The following is a 15824-nucleotide window of genomic DNA, read 5'->3' on the forward strand; positions in this document are numbered from 1 at the left end:
TCAGCGCGTGTTGTTTTTCATTATCTTTCAAGAGCTGTGGAGTCTGATGATGCGGTGACGTCAGCCTCCACAGCCCTAGGAAGTAGATTAGTCAGTGTACTGAATAATGCACAAATAATTAGTCAGCCGTAAAGGTAAAACCTTAATGGTCTGTAATAACACTTTTCATGCATCATTTAGGATCCTGGCGCATCTAATAACTCCCGCATATTACCGAATATATCTCTAAAAATTGAGTTCGATCCAGCGATTAACGCAAAACATGCATAATTCTGGCTAAACATTAATGGCCATAAACCAGTTGCAAACAAACAAGCAAAATGATTCTGCGCCACTAATGGATGTAAGATTAAGCCCGCTGTCTGCTACCACTTGTAATCAATGTAAGGCAAACAATTAAATCACTTAAGGCACATTTTTAACTTCTTGAAAGTGCAGCTAGCATTACATATTTGTTGCGCACTTATTCCATATTTTTGTTTCCGTATTTATAGCTTTTCAATTAGCTTTTAGCTTTAATTTTCAGTGTCAAAGATCCAAGCTCCCATTTGTGCAAAATTTCGTTGAGTTCTCTACACTCCTCCAGAGACCTTTGCAAGGCTCTCAAAAGGGCCACTGACCTTGATATAAAATAAAAAACATTTACGAGCATCAAAATGACGCACAATACAAGTAGTTTTGTTGTGCCTTTAACAAGTTGTCACTTGAATGCGACGAATTATATGTTGGCAGTTTAGTTTATATTTTTTCTTTGGCGCTTGGTTTAAAACTCAATGGCAAACGGATAGTACTTGTGATTTTGGGCCTTAATTAAATTAAGTGGCACCAAGCGTTCGCCGCAGTTGAAGCCATCCAGCACAGCCATCTCCTCGGAAGTCAGCTTAAAGTCGAAAATGTCAAAGTTTTCAGCAACGCGGTTAATATTCGATGACTTTGGGATGGGTATGGTGCCCAAATCAACCTAAAATGGATACGAAAATCAATTAATTAGACGAACAAAAGTAAGCTTCATGGCAAGAGTTCCTCACCAAATATCGTAGCACAATCTGCGGCGTGGTCTTGCCATACTTTTTGGCTATGTCCACAACAGCAGGCGAATAGATGTAGTCCGGCTTCTGTACGTCCGGCTTGGGTCGACCCAGCGGCGAGTAAGCCGTGAGCGTGATGCCATGCTTCTTGCAGAAGGCTGTCAATGGTTTCTGGTTTAACCCTGGGGAGCACTCCACTTGATTGGTCACCGGCTTGATGGTGCAGTTCTCCAGCAGACGCGTCAATTGTTCGCTGTTGAAGTTGGACACGCCAAGGCTGCGCACGAGGCCCGCCTCCACCAGCTTCTCCATGGCCTTGTACGTGTCCAGGTAGTCAATGTCGCTGAGCTCGAGAACACCTTCGGCATCGACGGGCATTAGAGTTTCCTCGTCGATGTACTTGTAGCCCACTGGCATGTGCATCAAGTACAGATCGATGTAGTCCAGGCCCAAATGTTGTAACTGCTTGCGGCAAATGGGCTCCACGTGGCCAGGATCGTGGTGCACATTCCAGAGCTGAAAGAGCAACAGAGGAGTTATTAGAGGAAGTTACTCTCCCATTCTACTCACCTTTGTGACTAGGAATATTTCCTCACGCTTGACAACTCCTGTCTCAATTTTGTCCCGTATGGCTGTGCCCACCTCCATCTCGTTCTTGTAGAAGTAAGCGGTGTCTATGTGACGATAGCCAATATCAATTGCATGCTTAATGGCTTCAGTGCCTTCCCCATCGATTGACTGCAAGTAAAGAGCAGAAATTTCACATTTAATCAACAGGTGGAAATGTGTTTTGTGCGTCGCCTTTGGCGGGCACTCTTGGGCTTGCTGCGTAAAGCGCGCGTACGCTTCAGCATGAACACAGTGGACCGAGCAGAGACACGCGAATTGACGCATCGAAACAACATTCGTGCGTATGTTGCAGAGCAAAAGCGTTTGGCAAAGGAAAGGCAGGATCAACTTTGAATCTAAATGAGCAAATTTATTGCCAGGTAAGTGCTAAGTCTCATATGGATAATGCTGATGATCTTTTGCTTTCAGAAACTTCCAAATGCGCAGCCCTCGATTGAGTTTTCCCAGCTGCTCGAGCTCCGGCGGCGCTAAGCTGAAGTCAAAGATATCCAAATTCTCGGCAATGTGCAACTCCTGAGCCGCCTTTGGTATGGGCAACGTGCCAATGTCTATCTGTGGTACAATTAGCAAAGGATTAAAGATCTTTGTTTTAGTTCTTTTTTTGCTAATTATACCAAATATCTGAGTGCCAATTGTGCGGGCGTCTTGCCATATTTGTGTGCTATTGCCAGCAGCTCGGCGTCTGTGTAGAATGAGGGCAGGGCTTTGCTGGTCTTCGGGCGGCCCAGGGGCGAGTAGGCAACGACAGCGATGCCGCGCGCCTTGCAAAACTGCAGCAGCGGCAGTTGAATCAATTCCGGGTGACATTCTATCTGCAGCGACGCTGGCTTGATGCGACAACTCTGCCAGAGCCTTTCCAATTGGAGAATATTAAAATTGGACACGCCCAGACTGCGCACCAGTCCTCGATCAACAAGTTGCTCCATGCTCCTGTAGGTGTCCACAAAGTCCACGGCACTGCGAAAAGGGAGCAGTTACCAGACTGGAAGTCACTCGAAGGCAGAAGTGCAGACGCATAACTCACTTGGTGCACAACTTGTCGCCTTCGTGTGGCATTAGATCAGCGTCCGTGACATATTTGACACCCACGGGCGAGTGCATCAGGTACAGATCGATGTAGTCAAGGCCGAGCAGCTTCAGCTGCAGCTCACAGGCATAGCGCACACGCTCGGGTTCGTGGTAGATGTCCCACAGCTATGGGGACACACACACATGTACACACTCACCCAGCTTCGACTGCGACCTACTCACCTTGGTGGTAAGGAACACCTCACTGCGCTTTATCTTTCCCTCTCCTATCAGACCTTTAAGAACTTTTCCAATCAGCGCTTCATTGCCGTAAAGGTAGGCGGTGTCTATGTGCCTATAGCCCGATTCTAGTGCATAGCGCACTGCATTCTCACAACGTGTTTTCTTTAACTAAACGGTACAATGTCCAAGATGCAGCAATAAACATATGGCAGTGCCCCAATCTCTACGTAAGTCTGAGGAACATGCGCGCACTGCTTGCCTACCAACTAGTAAAAGTAATAACTTACAGCTCCCGCTTACCTGGTAGGTTCCCAGGCCCAATATAGGCATTTCGTGGCCATTGTTTAGCTTCACAGTTGGAGCGAGTTTCATCTTTTTGTTTAAAACAAAACAGTTATGTGTAAAGCGAAATCGCAAGGCGCCGGTCGAAGAAATAAGTGTGGCAGCAATTTGTCGCCCCTTAAATGCCATGAACATGATTGCGTTATGAAATATAAACTTATGAAAAAGTTATTAATTTGATTATAAATAAACTTAAGTAATTTGATTGGACGTTGTTTTTATGTAAACACGCTTCAGACAGTCAAAATATTTTAATTTCAATAAAGTGACTGCTCAATTGGTTATCTTTTGGCAGCTCACAACACTGCAAAAGTTCACACATGCATATATACATATTAATACATACATAGGAACATATGCCATAAACAAAAAATTATAAACAGTTTTCAACTGATAACAACAATAGGAGATATCTCTGTTTCTAGAGCAAACATGAGCCACATTTACATTCAGGATCCCAACCAATCCGACGATGCAACTCCAGACTTGGAGTCCTACACGGGATTTGGCAACTCCGCCGCAGAGGCGTTTATACAAAACTTGGCTGGAATGGTCAATCAGGGCGATGTGGAAACGATGATACGTGCTCAAAAGCAAATGTAAGTATTGGTTTCAATATTGAGAGTCTTTAATGTAGTAAAACTATCCCCCCGCAGGCTGCAACGCTTCGAGAAAACCAATGAGATGCTCCTCAATTGCAATGCCCTCTCCCAGAGCCGCTTGAAAAACGCCAACGACGACTTCAAACGACACGTCAAGTGTCTCAACGATATGAAAAAGGATTTGGACTATATATTTCGAAAGATTCGAATTATCAAACATAAGCTGCATCAGCAGTATCCCGCCATATACGCAGACATCCAACCGCAGCGGAGCAGTCTCGCCGAGGAGGCCGAAGACGAGACCGACTCGCGCGCCAAGAATGCTGTGGAAACGGTAGCACCCGCTGTGAAGGCGACAACGTTCAGTACTGGCGCAGTGCCCAAGAAAACTGCAGCGACCATTGAGTATGTGCAAATGGAGGAGGCTATGGACAATGGCACCGTAGAGATAGAAAATGAATTGATCAAGCGGGTCTGTTCCGTAGAGACTGCGAATCCCAATGACTCATCCGATTGTACATCAGAGGACACGGGCTAAGCTGTTTATTTTTAAATATAAATTAACTTAAAATATAATCTGATACTTGTACTGCTTTGGTACCTTTGAGATTATTACCCGTCCGTCGTAGCTCAAGGATGCAAAGATCCATGGGTCCACGTTGCTCCATTCTGCACAGTACACAGAGTCCTCGTGCTGGTCGAAGGTCTGCAGCAGGCCATCCGACAGCACCTTGTGCCGCTCCTCAGTTTCCGCGCCGCCAAAGTTCGACTCATCAAGGCCAGCCTGGGCCTGCGTCTCCGAGCTAACAGAGCCCGCGCATGTGAGGAGCACTTTGCAATCACTGGAGCTGGACAGGACCAGTTGGTCATGGAATGTGTTGAAGCGCACCGACCACACCCAGTGCGAATGATCGCTTCGTTCAAAAACTGGCGCCTTGTGCATGCGGCAGTCCCATATCCTGAGGTAGCCATCGTCCCCGCCGGTCACCAGGTGGCACTGCTTGTTCGGATTGCAGTCCAAGTCGCGGACCAGCTGGTTGTGAGCATCGCTTATGCTCCACGCGCAATGCTGTGTGTCGCGCACATCGTACGCACTCAGGCTGCAGTCGTGCAGGGCGAGGAACTGGTGGCCCTGGTGATGATGCGACCATTTGCCGGTGGTGAAGGGCACCGTGTGCTTGGCACTGCCCGAGCTGGTGACGGGCACTTCGGCCACAACGCGGGTGGAGGCTTCAGCGCGCTGCATAACCGTCACTTTGTTGTCCACCACGCAGGCCAGTGTCTGCTCCTGGCTGGGATGAAATTCGATTGTTTTGACGCGTTCGCCATAGGCTTCTGTGTCCAAAACTTCCACCTGTCCCCAAGGAAGATACTCCGATTTCAGTTCCTCCCCATCGGGCAGGCTCAAATTCTCCGGCAGCGTTAAAAGTGCAGCATGAGTCAGGACCTGTGCGCCTTTTTGGACATTGTACACAGATGCCAGCAGGCGGGAGTCGTGTGGGCAACTGTTTAGCTTCCAAACCTCACCCAGTGCATGCTCAAAGACCTGTGAAAAAGAGTTTTAATTGGTTAAATATGCTTTCAATATGCAACCAGTGTTACCTTGGCCTGTATGGAGCCCTGCTCTTCGTCGTAGGTAATCAAATGCAGCTGATTGGTGGGCTTCAGGGAGTTTGTGGCAATAAAAAAGTTCACCTCATTGCTTTCGCCGTACTGAGGTGTGAGGGCACGAGCCTGCAACTCCAAGCCGTAGATCAGGCTGTTTTCGTCCATTGCCAGTGGCTAATTTTGTTGATTTGATTATATGTAAATAATACACTTTTCATCTACATACATATAGTATGCATGTATTTATACATACGTAAACAACGAGTAGTATGCGTTGTTGTTCCAGCTGTCACTCGTCCGACTGAATCATAATACAACCCTGTGCACGCCCAAACCAACACTGTCATCTACTGTACTGTTTTAAAGTCATAGTCGAACACACACATAAAAGTGAAAAAGGAAAATATTTAAACTGAAAACAGGAAATAGAAAGAAAGCGTTTTCTGGCCCAGCAACTAAATTTGATTTTGAGTAAAATCAGTAAAGCCAAGCACTAAGTACACATCGCAACGCAATGGCGCAGAACATTAGCCCCGAACAGAGCGGCGGAGCTGGGGGCAGCACCAAACACACTGATGACTCGATGCCAGTGAAAGACAATCATGCCGTGAGCAAAAGGTAAGGCGCCAATTCTTTCCATGCACATGCAGTGATGCTACCATATTCTACCATATTCTGTCGTTTGCCTGTTGTATAGACTGCACAAAGAACTAATGAACCTGATGATGGCCAACGAAAAGGGAATCTCTGCCTTTCCGGATGGCGAGAACATCTTCAAGTGGGTCGGCACCATTGCTGGACCCTTGAACACTGTCTACGCTGGGCAGACGTATCGGCTGTCACTGGACTTTCCCAACTCGTATCCGTATGCGGCGCCAGTGGTGAAATTCCTGACGTCTTGCTTTCATCCCAACGTCGATTTGCAAGGATCCATCTGTCTGGACATACTGAAAGACAAGTGGTCGGCCCTGTACGATGTGCGCACCATACTGTTGTCCATACAATCACTGCTGGGAGAGCCAAACAACGAGAGTCCACTGAATGCGCAGGCCGCGATGATGTGGAACGATCAGAAGGAGTACAAAAAATACTTGGACGCCTTCTACGAGAAACACAAGGACACCTAAGCACAGATGTCCGTCACGTCACGTCACAAAATGGTTGTGGCGCCACGTAGCGGTCCAGCACTGGAACCGCTACCTCTCATCCTATGCTCATATTGCGGCGTATTTATTTACATATAGTGCAAGCGACAACCCCCCCATCCCGTTCATCCCACACCAACCACCAACACACCACACCACATCCACATCCACATCCACCTCCTTCAGTTCACATAGTTTATGATGATTATTGTTTTGGCAAAGACAGAGACAGATCAGATCAGATAATCGTAAAATGTTTATTATTATTACAAATTTTTTGCAAAAACAAATTAACTGATTTCTAAATGTGTGTCATGGTATGGTGTAACAAGTGTAAGTTTTAAATCTGTCCGTTTTTTAAGCTTAAGCATAAATTTTAGTTAATTGTTTTTTATACATGATTTTGAGATATGCAAGCAGAGCAGATCAACCAATCATCGATGCCAACCGACTTGCATTTGAATTGATTCATGCTGCGCCCCGCAATGATGTGAATGTTAGCTAATTTTAAAGAAAGAAAAGAAAACTCTACCCCGAAAAACAACAACACCTACTCACTCATCGTGCAAATATCGCGTCATCTCTCATGATTATTTCAACGCAGGACTTTATTTTTCCATCTACCTAAATGTAATAATAAATTTTGTAGTAATTCGAATTCATTGTAACTAGTTGAGTTGGCTTAAAAGTTATTGAAAACCACCATATAAATAAAACAAAAACAAAATATTAACTAACTATTCTTTAACGATCGAGGAACGTCTCCTTTTCTGCCTTGCACCACCTATTGTGGCACTTGCATGCTTGCTTAGGTGCACGGCCAGCACCGCTCGAGATCGAAAGATGCGTCCACATTTCTTGCACCTCAACAGACTCTTGCTGCTGGTGTGACGTCGCTGCAGATGATCCACCATGTTTTGCTTCGTGTAGAAGCGCTGACCGCAGAACTGACACACGTGATGGCGCTCATCCAGACTCCGGTGCACCCACTGATGGCGCACAAGGTTCGCCTTTCGCGCATACGCTTTGCCACACCTGTCGCACATGTGCATGGCGGCTGGCAGCTCCTGCCTGTGCTGACTTTTGTGCTCCCGCTTAAAGTGATAGTTGAGACTGCGCGAGGCACTGTACACCTTATTGCACCTGGGACACGGATAAGTCATGCTCTGAGTGGAGCCCAAGTGCTTCTCGCGCAGGTGTGTTTCGAGTAGGTTTGCCCGCGCATAGCTCTTGCCGCAGTGCACGCACGTGTGAGGACTGATCCCATCGTGTTTCTTCATGTGTGCCTCGAGCGAGGAGATTTTGTAGAATCCCCGATTGCATTTGCTGCAATTAAGCGTATATCTCAGTCCCTGTTTGCGTTGCCCGGGCACATTTTGTCTCGACGATATGGGTATCTTCTCCCTGCCCAGATTTTTCTTTTCTGTTTCATCCTCAACAATGTAGACTTCCTCCTGTAATGAAATGAGATTTGTGTTCATTTAATCGATTCAATTTCAATCTCAGCGTTTTATTTTGTTCGTGATAAGTGAACCCATATCGGTCTTAATCAACAATTTTCACACTATGACTATGGGTGTAGGAAGCCCAAGAAACCCCCCTACATGTTTGTTATCTGCAATCTGGCCTAATCTTATCTTTTCTATGTGAATCGATAGAGACACTGTCGAGATAAACTCATCTTAAAACACATGTAAAGGCGGTTCAATGTCATTTCCTTATGAAAGTACGAAGTACGCGAATGTTAGTTGAAGAATTATCTACTCAAAAGCAAGATCTTTTCCGGGTTACAATAAGATCTAAGGATGGCTGTCCCTTCCTTTACACTTTCTGCTAAAAACTCTGGGGTCATAACTCATGTGTAAAGCTAAATTGAATAAATGCCACCGATAATGTACGATTCATTAGAAACCTGCCCCCCTGTTGATAGTAAATTATCTCGTAGCTGATTCCAGTTCCAGTCCCACGCACACACACGCCTGCCTCTGGATGATATGGTTAAATGGTCAAACAAATGGCGCTAAGCAACCAAAACCTAGGCAATGATTGTGATTAGATTGGAGCACACAAACCCTTTTATATCGAGCACATATAACCTCCAATGTATTTCAACTCACAATTTCTTCTATTAATTCTGTGGCTCTCACTTCCTGAATCGCAAGCACCTCTTCCTCGCCCCCCGACAGAGTCTCGTATGCTGCCAGACTAGAGCTGGTGTTGGTTACATCTGGCTCCTGGATGGATTTGTGGACGGTTTCCTGAGAGTTGACCACCGCCAGTAGCTTCTCAAAGTTCCTGGAGGACTCTTCGCACATGCGTTGAAAGTCGTGGAATTTCTGTACCAACTGGTAGCAGCATTCACAGATGCTTTTCAGCACCAGTTGCTGTGGCACATCATCCTTCAGTTGTTCGTCTTCCCTCAACTGTATGTGCAGGTCCGAGTCGCCACCGGTGCATGAAAAGAATTTGGTCGCCAAGCCCTGCTCGCTAAACAGATCGTAGTACACATCCTCGGGTCGAAGCAGCACCAGGCAGGCACGGCATAGCAGCATCTTGCTCGAGTCCGTTCCAGTTCCTGCGGCGGCGGCTGCGTTAGTGGTGGAGTCCGCAACTGCACGATGCGCGCGAAGTTTTGCTTTTGATTCAAACATCGTCGTCGACTATGGCGCACACACGGTGCCAACGACATGGAATAAATTGAAATCAATTATCACAATTTACAGTAATGCTGCAGTTTAGTATCCAGAGAGCGGGCACGGCGGGCACAATGGCAGAGAGACGGAGACAGAGACACACCACCACCTTACCATGCGGGACATTGAAAGCGCTTCCAGCAAAAGCTGGCTGGATGAGCTTTTGCCTATCTCAGTAATGGAAGCTCCCACATTAACTGTTATTTAAATCGCTTGGTTTTCTCCTTATTTAACTGCAAAATGCTTTTATTTGTGTATTTAAGTGCACAAAAGTTGTTAGAAATATTTAAAATTAAATTAAGGGCAAGTGTTTGCTACCATAAAAACATCCAAAAGCGTTAATCGATTAAGATTCTTATTTAAAATTACAGTTATGTATTTCTGTGTGTGTGTGAGGCCATCTTCTCTTCTCTTCTCTTTTCTCTTTCTTGATAAATAATTGGACCTAACTGTTTTGCATATTCTCTCATATGCTATCCATTGTCATTGCCGAACCCAAAGTCACGGACGTGGCCACCGACGAAATTGTCTCCAAGGACACATTTAGCTTGTGCTTAAACGCCTGTAAGGTATCCAAGTGGTAGATCCGTTGACCAGTGGCAGACGGCTTCTGGTCGAGAGCCAGAGCGTAAAGATTGACATCGCCGCTGTTTGCCAGCAACGTGGACATGTAGTGCGGCAAGTAAACGCGCTGCAAGTCAGGGGAATCGGAGCTGTCGGAGTTTAGAGCAGTGTCAGCCACTTCCTTGCTAAATGAACGATGGAGACGCAAAATCTGCACGCACTGATAGTGGGAAATGAACAGAAACGGTTCGCGGTACACAAAGCCCGTGGGAGCGTACACCCAACTCAAATCATAGGGGCGCGAGCGGCATCCAAACTCATCCACAAACACACCGCACTCGGCAAAGCACAGAAGATACTCCTGCCGCGAAATGCGCACAGCCATGAGGGGCTGGCATTTGGCAGTGTTTTGCATGGACTTGTCCGACAAATCGACAAACTCCTCGGCCGTATAATTATCCAGATCGATCTCGTAGAACATGTCCGAGGTCACGATGGCCGAGTGGCGCGTAAAGAAGATCGAGGTGACGGGCGTGGCAGTGTCGAGTGCGCGCACGGGATTGAATTTGTGCAATTTGTGGTCGTACTTCAGGATGACAATGCGCGTGGTGGTGGCAGCTATGGCCACAGAATCCAGGGCATTCTCCGCCTCGTTGGAAATCATAACCAGCTTCCACTTCTCATCGGCCGTGCGATTGGCAGACGGCAGCTCAATGGCTGACGTCTCCAGCACGGGTCTGTGGCACGTACTGGAGCTCTGGCAGCGTGACTCCAGCTGCCGATAGTCGCACTGGTAGAGCTTCTCCGCGACGGTGCCCACCATAATGGCCTTGGCCAGTCGCTTGCAGATGGACATGCAGCTCACGGACTCGATGCCCGAAATGTGCAGCAAACGCTGCGTGTCCACATGGTAGGCATACAGTCCAGTGCTGCAGCCCAGCAGCAGCAGTTGCTGCTCCGCCACCTCAAATGCGCAGTTAACTTCGAGACTCCTGCCGTGCTCCTCATCCACTTGTGCATCCGAGCTGTAGACGAGCGTGCCGAAGTACTCCCCGCTGGCCACGTTGCTGGAGCTGCAGCTATCCACGCTCTCGAGGCCACTGCTGGTCGCGGAGGCAGCCACACTGACAGCATCAGCCTCGGACGGCGCACTAGGCTTTGCGGCTCCACAATCTCCTTGCACGTTCGTGCGGCACTTGCGATGTGCCGCATCCTTGCACTCCTTGCAGCGCCAATAGGGCGAACCGGCGATAATGCTCAGCTTGCACACGACACAGTCCGGAGAGCCTGTCTTTGATTCCTGTAGAGCCAGCTCGAAGCGGTGATGCGACTGCTGCTGGACAGACTGCTGGCTGTTCGATTCCTTCTTCTTCTCTGCTGTGGTGCTGATCTCTATCTGACTTTTGGTGCGCTTCAGCGACGACACTTGCTTGCGTGGGGAGCGCGGAGTAACGGCAATGCTGACAGGCCGCTGTTTGGACTGCTCCCCCGATGCTTTGAGTGGCGAGCGAAGTGTGGCAGTGCCTGGAACAGCAACAGATAAATAATTATAGAATTAAATACAGCGGAGAGCCTGTAAAACCGACCATTAAGCTGCTCTAATTGTTCCTTCAGCATGGCCGAGTTCTTCTGTTCGCGGCGCAGTTCCTCGCGCAGCGCTCGATAGAGTATGGAAGATTCCACATCATTGGAGGAGATGTTCTCCTTGTTGCCATGACTCGTGCCAAACAGCTTATCCGCCAGCGTCTTCTTCTTTTTGGCCGACAAATCTTCCACTTTGAGCTGGGAAGGGGAAGGGGAGATGAGATTAGAGATTTCCTCTTTAGAGGAAGATTCTGGGCACCCACCTGCAGATAATCAATCAGCTTCTTGTGCTGCGCCAGCGTAGCCAGCGCCTTGATGTCACGCTGCACATAAAATTGTTCCTTCTCCCCCATCGTGTCCTGCAGCTCATCGATTTCCGTGTGCAGCTCCGCTTGAGCGGACTGCAGCTCTGCTATCTCCGCCTGCAGGCTGCGCACTTCCTCCTTCTTGTGGAACAGCTCGCTGAGTATGCGCGCATTCTCCTCCTTCAGACTGAGCAACTCCCGCTCGCAGTCGGCGCTCTGTGTCAGATAATTCGCGTTCTGTCCGTCCAGAATCTCCAACCGCTCTTGGGTGGCCAACAGAACATTTGTCTGCTCCACCAGTTGACTGTGTTGCGCGATCAACTTCTTGTGCTGCTCGGTGAGGTTCTGTCGCAGCTCCTCCAACTCCGAGGCGAGCACTTGTGCACGCTGCTCGGCAAGCCGCTTGTCAGCCTCAATGCTGGACAGTTCTTGGCGCAGTTTCGTTAGCTGATCGTTGCGCTCGCGCAGCTTCACATGGCAGGCATCCAGTTGGTTCTGCTGCGACTTGTTGCGCTCCTGCTCGGTCTTCAGCATGGTCTCCACCTCGGTCAGCTGGTTATCCGTCACGCTGCAGGCGTACTTCAGCCGCTGGAAGTTCTCCGTCATGGCCTTGAGCTCACGCTGCAGGCTGTGGCTCGAGTCACTGGCCGTCGTGCTGTTTTCACGCTCCTCTTGCAGCTGCCGCTGCAGGCTCTTGTGCTCCAACACGAGGCCATCATAGCGCACCTGCACCTGCTGCAGCTTCTGGCGCAGACCCGTCTCCTGCTGCTCGAGCTTGTGCACATTGGCCAGATGCTCGATTATCTCCGACTTGCACTTCATGCGCTCCTGCTCGGCCTTCTCCCACATCCGATGCTCCTTCATTACATCCCGCTTGGCCACTACCAGCTCCTGCTTCAGCTCCTCGATGCGCGACTCTCGCTGGCGCGTTTCCTCCTGCGAGGACTTGAGCAGCCGCTGTGTCTCCTCTTGCCCATTTTGCGCCTTCTTGATGCGCTCCTCGGTGAGTTCCATGCGTCGCGCTAAGAGTTTCTTCTCGGAGAGTGCCTCCTCCAGCTGCTTTTCCACCTTCCACAGCGAGAGATTGGCTGCCCGCGCTGCCTGACGCTCCACAATCATTTGCTCCCGCACTGCCTCCAGTTTGTCTTCGAGTTTCTCATTCTGACGTTCCAGCATGTCGCCTACTGAGCTGTTGCTCTGCGATTTGGTAGGTGAAAGCGTTTGATTCTGCTCATTGAAACGCTCCCGCATGTGCTCCAGTTTGGTGACCAGCGTTTGCAGCTGATCGGCGCGCACCTTCTGCAGGTTTTCGCTCTCTTTGGCTGCCACCAAGTCGGCACGCAGCTGATCCTCGATGGCATTTAGTTCGGTGAGCGATCCGGGTGCGGTGTTGTAAGGTGAAGCGTTGGAAGCCAGCGAGGATTCAGCCATGTGGCAGCGGCATTCGGCTAGCTGCAGCTCACGTTCCAGGCGCTGGCATTCCGCTCGAGCCTCCTGAGTTTCGTTCTCTCTGAGTCTCAACTTCGTCTCGAGCTTGGCCTTCTCCGCGTGCAGCTCATTGTTGGAGGCAATCTCTTGATTGAGGCGTCTCAGTATGTCCTCAATGTTGCGCTCTGTGGCATGCTTGGCCTCCTGCGTGGACTTGCCCGAGCTAATCGATTCATCCAGCTCCGTGCGTATGCCCTGTATCTCCAGTGTCAAGCGGCGATGCGAGTCCTGCGACTCGCGTATCTTTTTGCGCAGCTCCGACAGCTTTTGCTCGTACGACTCGGCCATTTGGCTCTTTTGCTGCTCATGCCCGGCATCCGCCTTGATGGTCTGCTCCTTGAGCTGCTTCAACATGTCCTTGTAGTTCTGCAGCTTGGCTGCCAGATGCTTGCACTCATCGCTCTTCGCCACAAACTCCAGCTCACGGGCATCCATTTTCTGCAGCGTGGAGGCGAGCTCTTGCTTTTTCTCCGCCAATTGCTTTTCGTAGCGCTGCTCGGAGCAGATCTTTGCCTCCTCGTACTTTTGGCGATTCAGCCGCAGCAGATCCGTGATGGTGGACTCCTTTTTGGACCACATTTCCTCATCCACTTTGGCCGAACTTTGGAGTGTTTTTATCTGCGTCTTGCAGCTGGCCAACTCCATGGTTTTGTCTTTGATTATTTGCTGCAGCTTCTTGATTTCCATTTTAGCATCCAGCACCACCTGCGACTTGCTGTCCGTTTTCTTCAGCGACTGCTGCGCACGCAGCAGATCCTGCTTCAGCATGGAGATTTCCGTCTCACGCGACTTGAGCCGCTGCTGCAGATCCTTGAGTTTATCCTGCAATTTATTGGCACGCGCCTCATCCCCAGAGTCGCCACACGGCGGCTTGTCCATGTGCACAAAGCTGTAGCCCAGAAAGGGCAAATCCTTGCCACTAAAATCGTGCGATTTCATGTTCGTCGTGAGCGACTTTTTGCCCGGCACATCTCTGCGCGACTTGTGCCGAGTGCCATCCTCGAAATTGGACGTATCATCGTCCGACTTGATGGTGGGTATAATCGGCGGCACCTGCGAGCGCATGCAATTCCACTGAATGTCATCGAAGAAGGGATGCTTTCTGATGCGCTCGTAGGACAAACGCTTCGAGGGGTTCGTGACCAAAGACTCGATCAGATCCCGGTAGTTCTTGGAGACCTTCAGCTCGCTGGGAAAGCTAATCAGCTCCTTCAGCTGACTCTCCTCGCAGTGCGAGAGTATCTTGGAGTACGTCTCGTGCACATTATCCTCGTGGAACGGTGTCGTTTCGCACAGCAACTCATAGCCTATGATGCCCATGGACCAGTAATCACAGCTAACCTGAGGGGAAGATCAATTTAAAGCATAAATATAAAACATAAAACCCACTGAAGTGTCACTTCAGGTCTGCGAACATACAGCCGCACTCACATCATGCATCGACTTTGATAATTTATAAGTGGAGATGGTCTGCAGCAGCTCCGGGGCAATGTAGTCCGGCGTGCCCACAGGCGAAAGGCTCAGCACATGCCCGTCGCGGTCCAGGGCAGCCGCATTGCCAAAATCCGCCAGCTTAATGTGCCCAAAGCGATCGATCAATATGTTCTCCGGCTTAATATCCCGATGCACGTAGCCCATTTCGTGTAGTGTGTGCAGCGCGAGCGTCAGCTCCGCCAGGTAGAAGCGTGCCAAGTCCTCGTCAAAGGGTCCATGGCGAGACATCAGGCTGAGCAGATCGCCACCAGGCATGTACTCCATAATCAAATATAAATTATCATTGTCCTGCGGAGAAAGCAAACTCCATCAAATAATGGTTCGAGTGGAAGCCAAGCTAAAAACTCACTTGAAAGGCATACTGCAGATTTATCAGCCACTCGGAGTTGCGCGCGGACATGATGTCGCGCTCCTCCTTCACCTGGGAGGTGGTCACAACAGACTTTTTGATCTTCTTCATGGCATAGATGTCGGACGTCTGACGCTCCACCACCAGATGAACATTGCCGAAATATCCCTGACCAATAAGCGCCTTGATGGTGAAGTCATCCGCATTGACGCGCAGCTTGCGAGTCTCCTCGACAATGGGGCGAACTAAGATGAGAATAGGTAAGGGAACAGCCTGCACACACACACTGAGCATTTACTTACATTTATTAACAAACTCGGAAATATTGCGATCGCGCTTCTTTAGCGCATCCTTGTCGCATTCATTGTAGAGCAAGCAGAAGGCATCAAGCAGGCCCTCGCGGGAAATGGCCTCGGCAACAGCTGCACTTGTGGTGCTCACGGGCACAACACTGCGTCGGGCATTGCCGCTCGAGCCCGCTGGCTTTGGAGTGACGCCGACTCCTTTGCCCAGTATTAAGTTATTTAGGCGCGTCGTCCGCACGCTAATCGGATCGCGCTGCGGTGGCATATTGACACAAGAGACTTTACCGAATGTACACTAACTAACTGATATATTTTCACATAAATACGACAAATTACACTCAGGTTTTGTTAGCATTCCATTTGAGTAGTTTGAAAGTGACCAGTTTTGAATGCAAAAATGCTGTAGCGCCGAGGGAAGCCAAACACAGAGCTGCAC

The 15824-nt window shown here is 49.2% G+C and overlaps 7 protein-coding genes and 1 long non-coding RNA gene across 10 annotated transcripts in view; 3 read left to right on the top strand and 5 right to left on the bottom strand.

The window, feature by feature from the left end:
• LOC117589346 (bumetanide-sensitive sodium-(potassium)-chloride cotransporter) overlaps positions 1-15824 on the bottom strand; it is a 213839-nt gene that overhangs the window by 106705 nt on the left and 91310 nt on the right. The window lies entirely within an intron of this gene.
• LOC117589374 (1,5-anhydro-D-fructose reductase) lies at positions 724-3490 on the bottom strand. 2 transcript variants are annotated; one of them, XM_034281285.1, is made up of 5 exons: positions 3210-3490; positions 2910-3077; positions 2683-2852; positions 2273-2615; positions 1996-2210 (listed from the first exon to the last, which is right to left on the bottom strand). In XM_034281285.1, exons 1-5 carry the CDS (start codon positions 3384-3386, stop codon positions 2025-2027), a joined length of 1044 nt encoding a protein of 347 aa, XP_034137176.1. In that variant the 5' UTR covers positions 3387-3490; the 3' UTR covers positions 1996-2024. The 2 variants fall into 2 exon arrangements, with proteins under 2 accessions (XP_034137175.1, XP_034137176.1); XM_034281284.1 differs by lacking the exons at positions 1996-2210; positions 2273-2615; positions 2683-2852; positions 2910-3077 and adding exons at positions 724-961; positions 1029-1544; positions 1599-1766 and having other exon boundaries at positions 3210-3365.
• Positions 882-2199, top strand: LOC117589394. The gene is made up of 3 exons (XR_004574208.1): positions 882-1001; positions 1806-2017; positions 2067-2199. It is a non-coding gene; the product is annotated as an uncharacterized LOC117589394 (long non-coding RNA).
• Positions 3596-4442, top strand: LOC117589383 (kxDL motif-containing protein CG10681). The gene is made up of 2 exons (XM_034281297.1): positions 3596-3850; positions 3908-4442. The coding sequence occupies exons 1-2, from the start codon at positions 3684-3686 to the stop codon at positions 4389-4391; spliced, it is 651 nt and encodes a 216-aa protein (XP_034137188.1). The 5' UTR covers positions 3596-3683; the 3' UTR covers positions 4392-4442.
• On the bottom strand, positions 4320-5690 carry LOC117589372 (EARP-interacting protein homolog). The gene is made up of 2 exons (XM_034281283.1): positions 5456-5690; positions 4320-5399 (listed from the first exon to the last, which is right to left on the bottom strand). The coding sequence occupies exons 1-2, from the start codon at positions 5624-5626 to the stop codon at positions 4419-4421; spliced, it is 1152 nt and encodes a 383-aa protein (XP_034137174.1). The 5' UTR covers positions 5627-5690; the 3' UTR covers positions 4320-4418.
• LOC117589385 (ubiquitin-conjugating enzyme E2 C) lies at positions 5839-7274 on the top strand. The gene is made up of 2 exons (XM_034281300.1): positions 5839-6079; positions 6159-7274. The coding sequence occupies exons 1-2, from the start codon at positions 5976-5978 to the stop codon at positions 6586-6588; spliced, it is 534 nt and encodes a 177-aa protein (XP_034137191.1). The 5' UTR covers positions 5839-5975; the 3' UTR covers positions 6589-7274.
• LOC117589371 (zinc finger protein 569) lies at positions 6890-9361 on the bottom strand. Its single transcript, XM_034281282.1, has 2 exons — positions 8724-9361; positions 6890-8060 (listed from the first exon to the last, which is right to left on the bottom strand). Exons 1-2 carry the CDS (start codon positions 9255-9257, stop codon positions 7344-7346), a joined length of 1251 nt encoding a protein of 416 aa, XP_034137173.1. The 5' UTR covers positions 9258-9361; the 3' UTR covers positions 6890-7343.
• Positions 9522-15805, bottom strand: LOC117589347 (citron Rho-interacting kinase). 2 transcript variants are annotated; one of them, XM_034281210.1, is made up of 6 exons: positions 15386-15805; positions 15084-15328; positions 14660-15022; positions 11711-14581; positions 11450-11645; positions 9522-11387 (listed from the first exon to the last, which is right to left on the bottom strand). In XM_034281210.1, exons 1-6 carry the CDS (start codon positions 15651-15653, stop codon positions 9766-9768), a joined length of 5565 nt encoding a protein of 1854 aa, XP_034137101.1. In that variant the 5' UTR covers positions 15654-15805; the 3' UTR covers positions 9522-9765. The 2 variants fall into 2 exon arrangements, with proteins under 2 accessions (XP_034137101.1, XP_034137102.1); XM_034281211.1 differs by having other exon boundaries at positions 14672-15022; positions 15386-15804.

The sequence above is a fragment of the Drosophila guanche genome, unplaced genomic scaffold, assembly GCF_900245975.1.
Source record: "Drosophila guanche unplaced genomic scaffold, DGUA_6, whole genome shotgun sequence".
In the NCBI taxonomy this organism is placed as follows: domain Eukaryota; kingdom Metazoa; phylum Arthropoda; class Insecta; order Diptera; family Drosophilidae; genus Drosophila; species Drosophila guanche.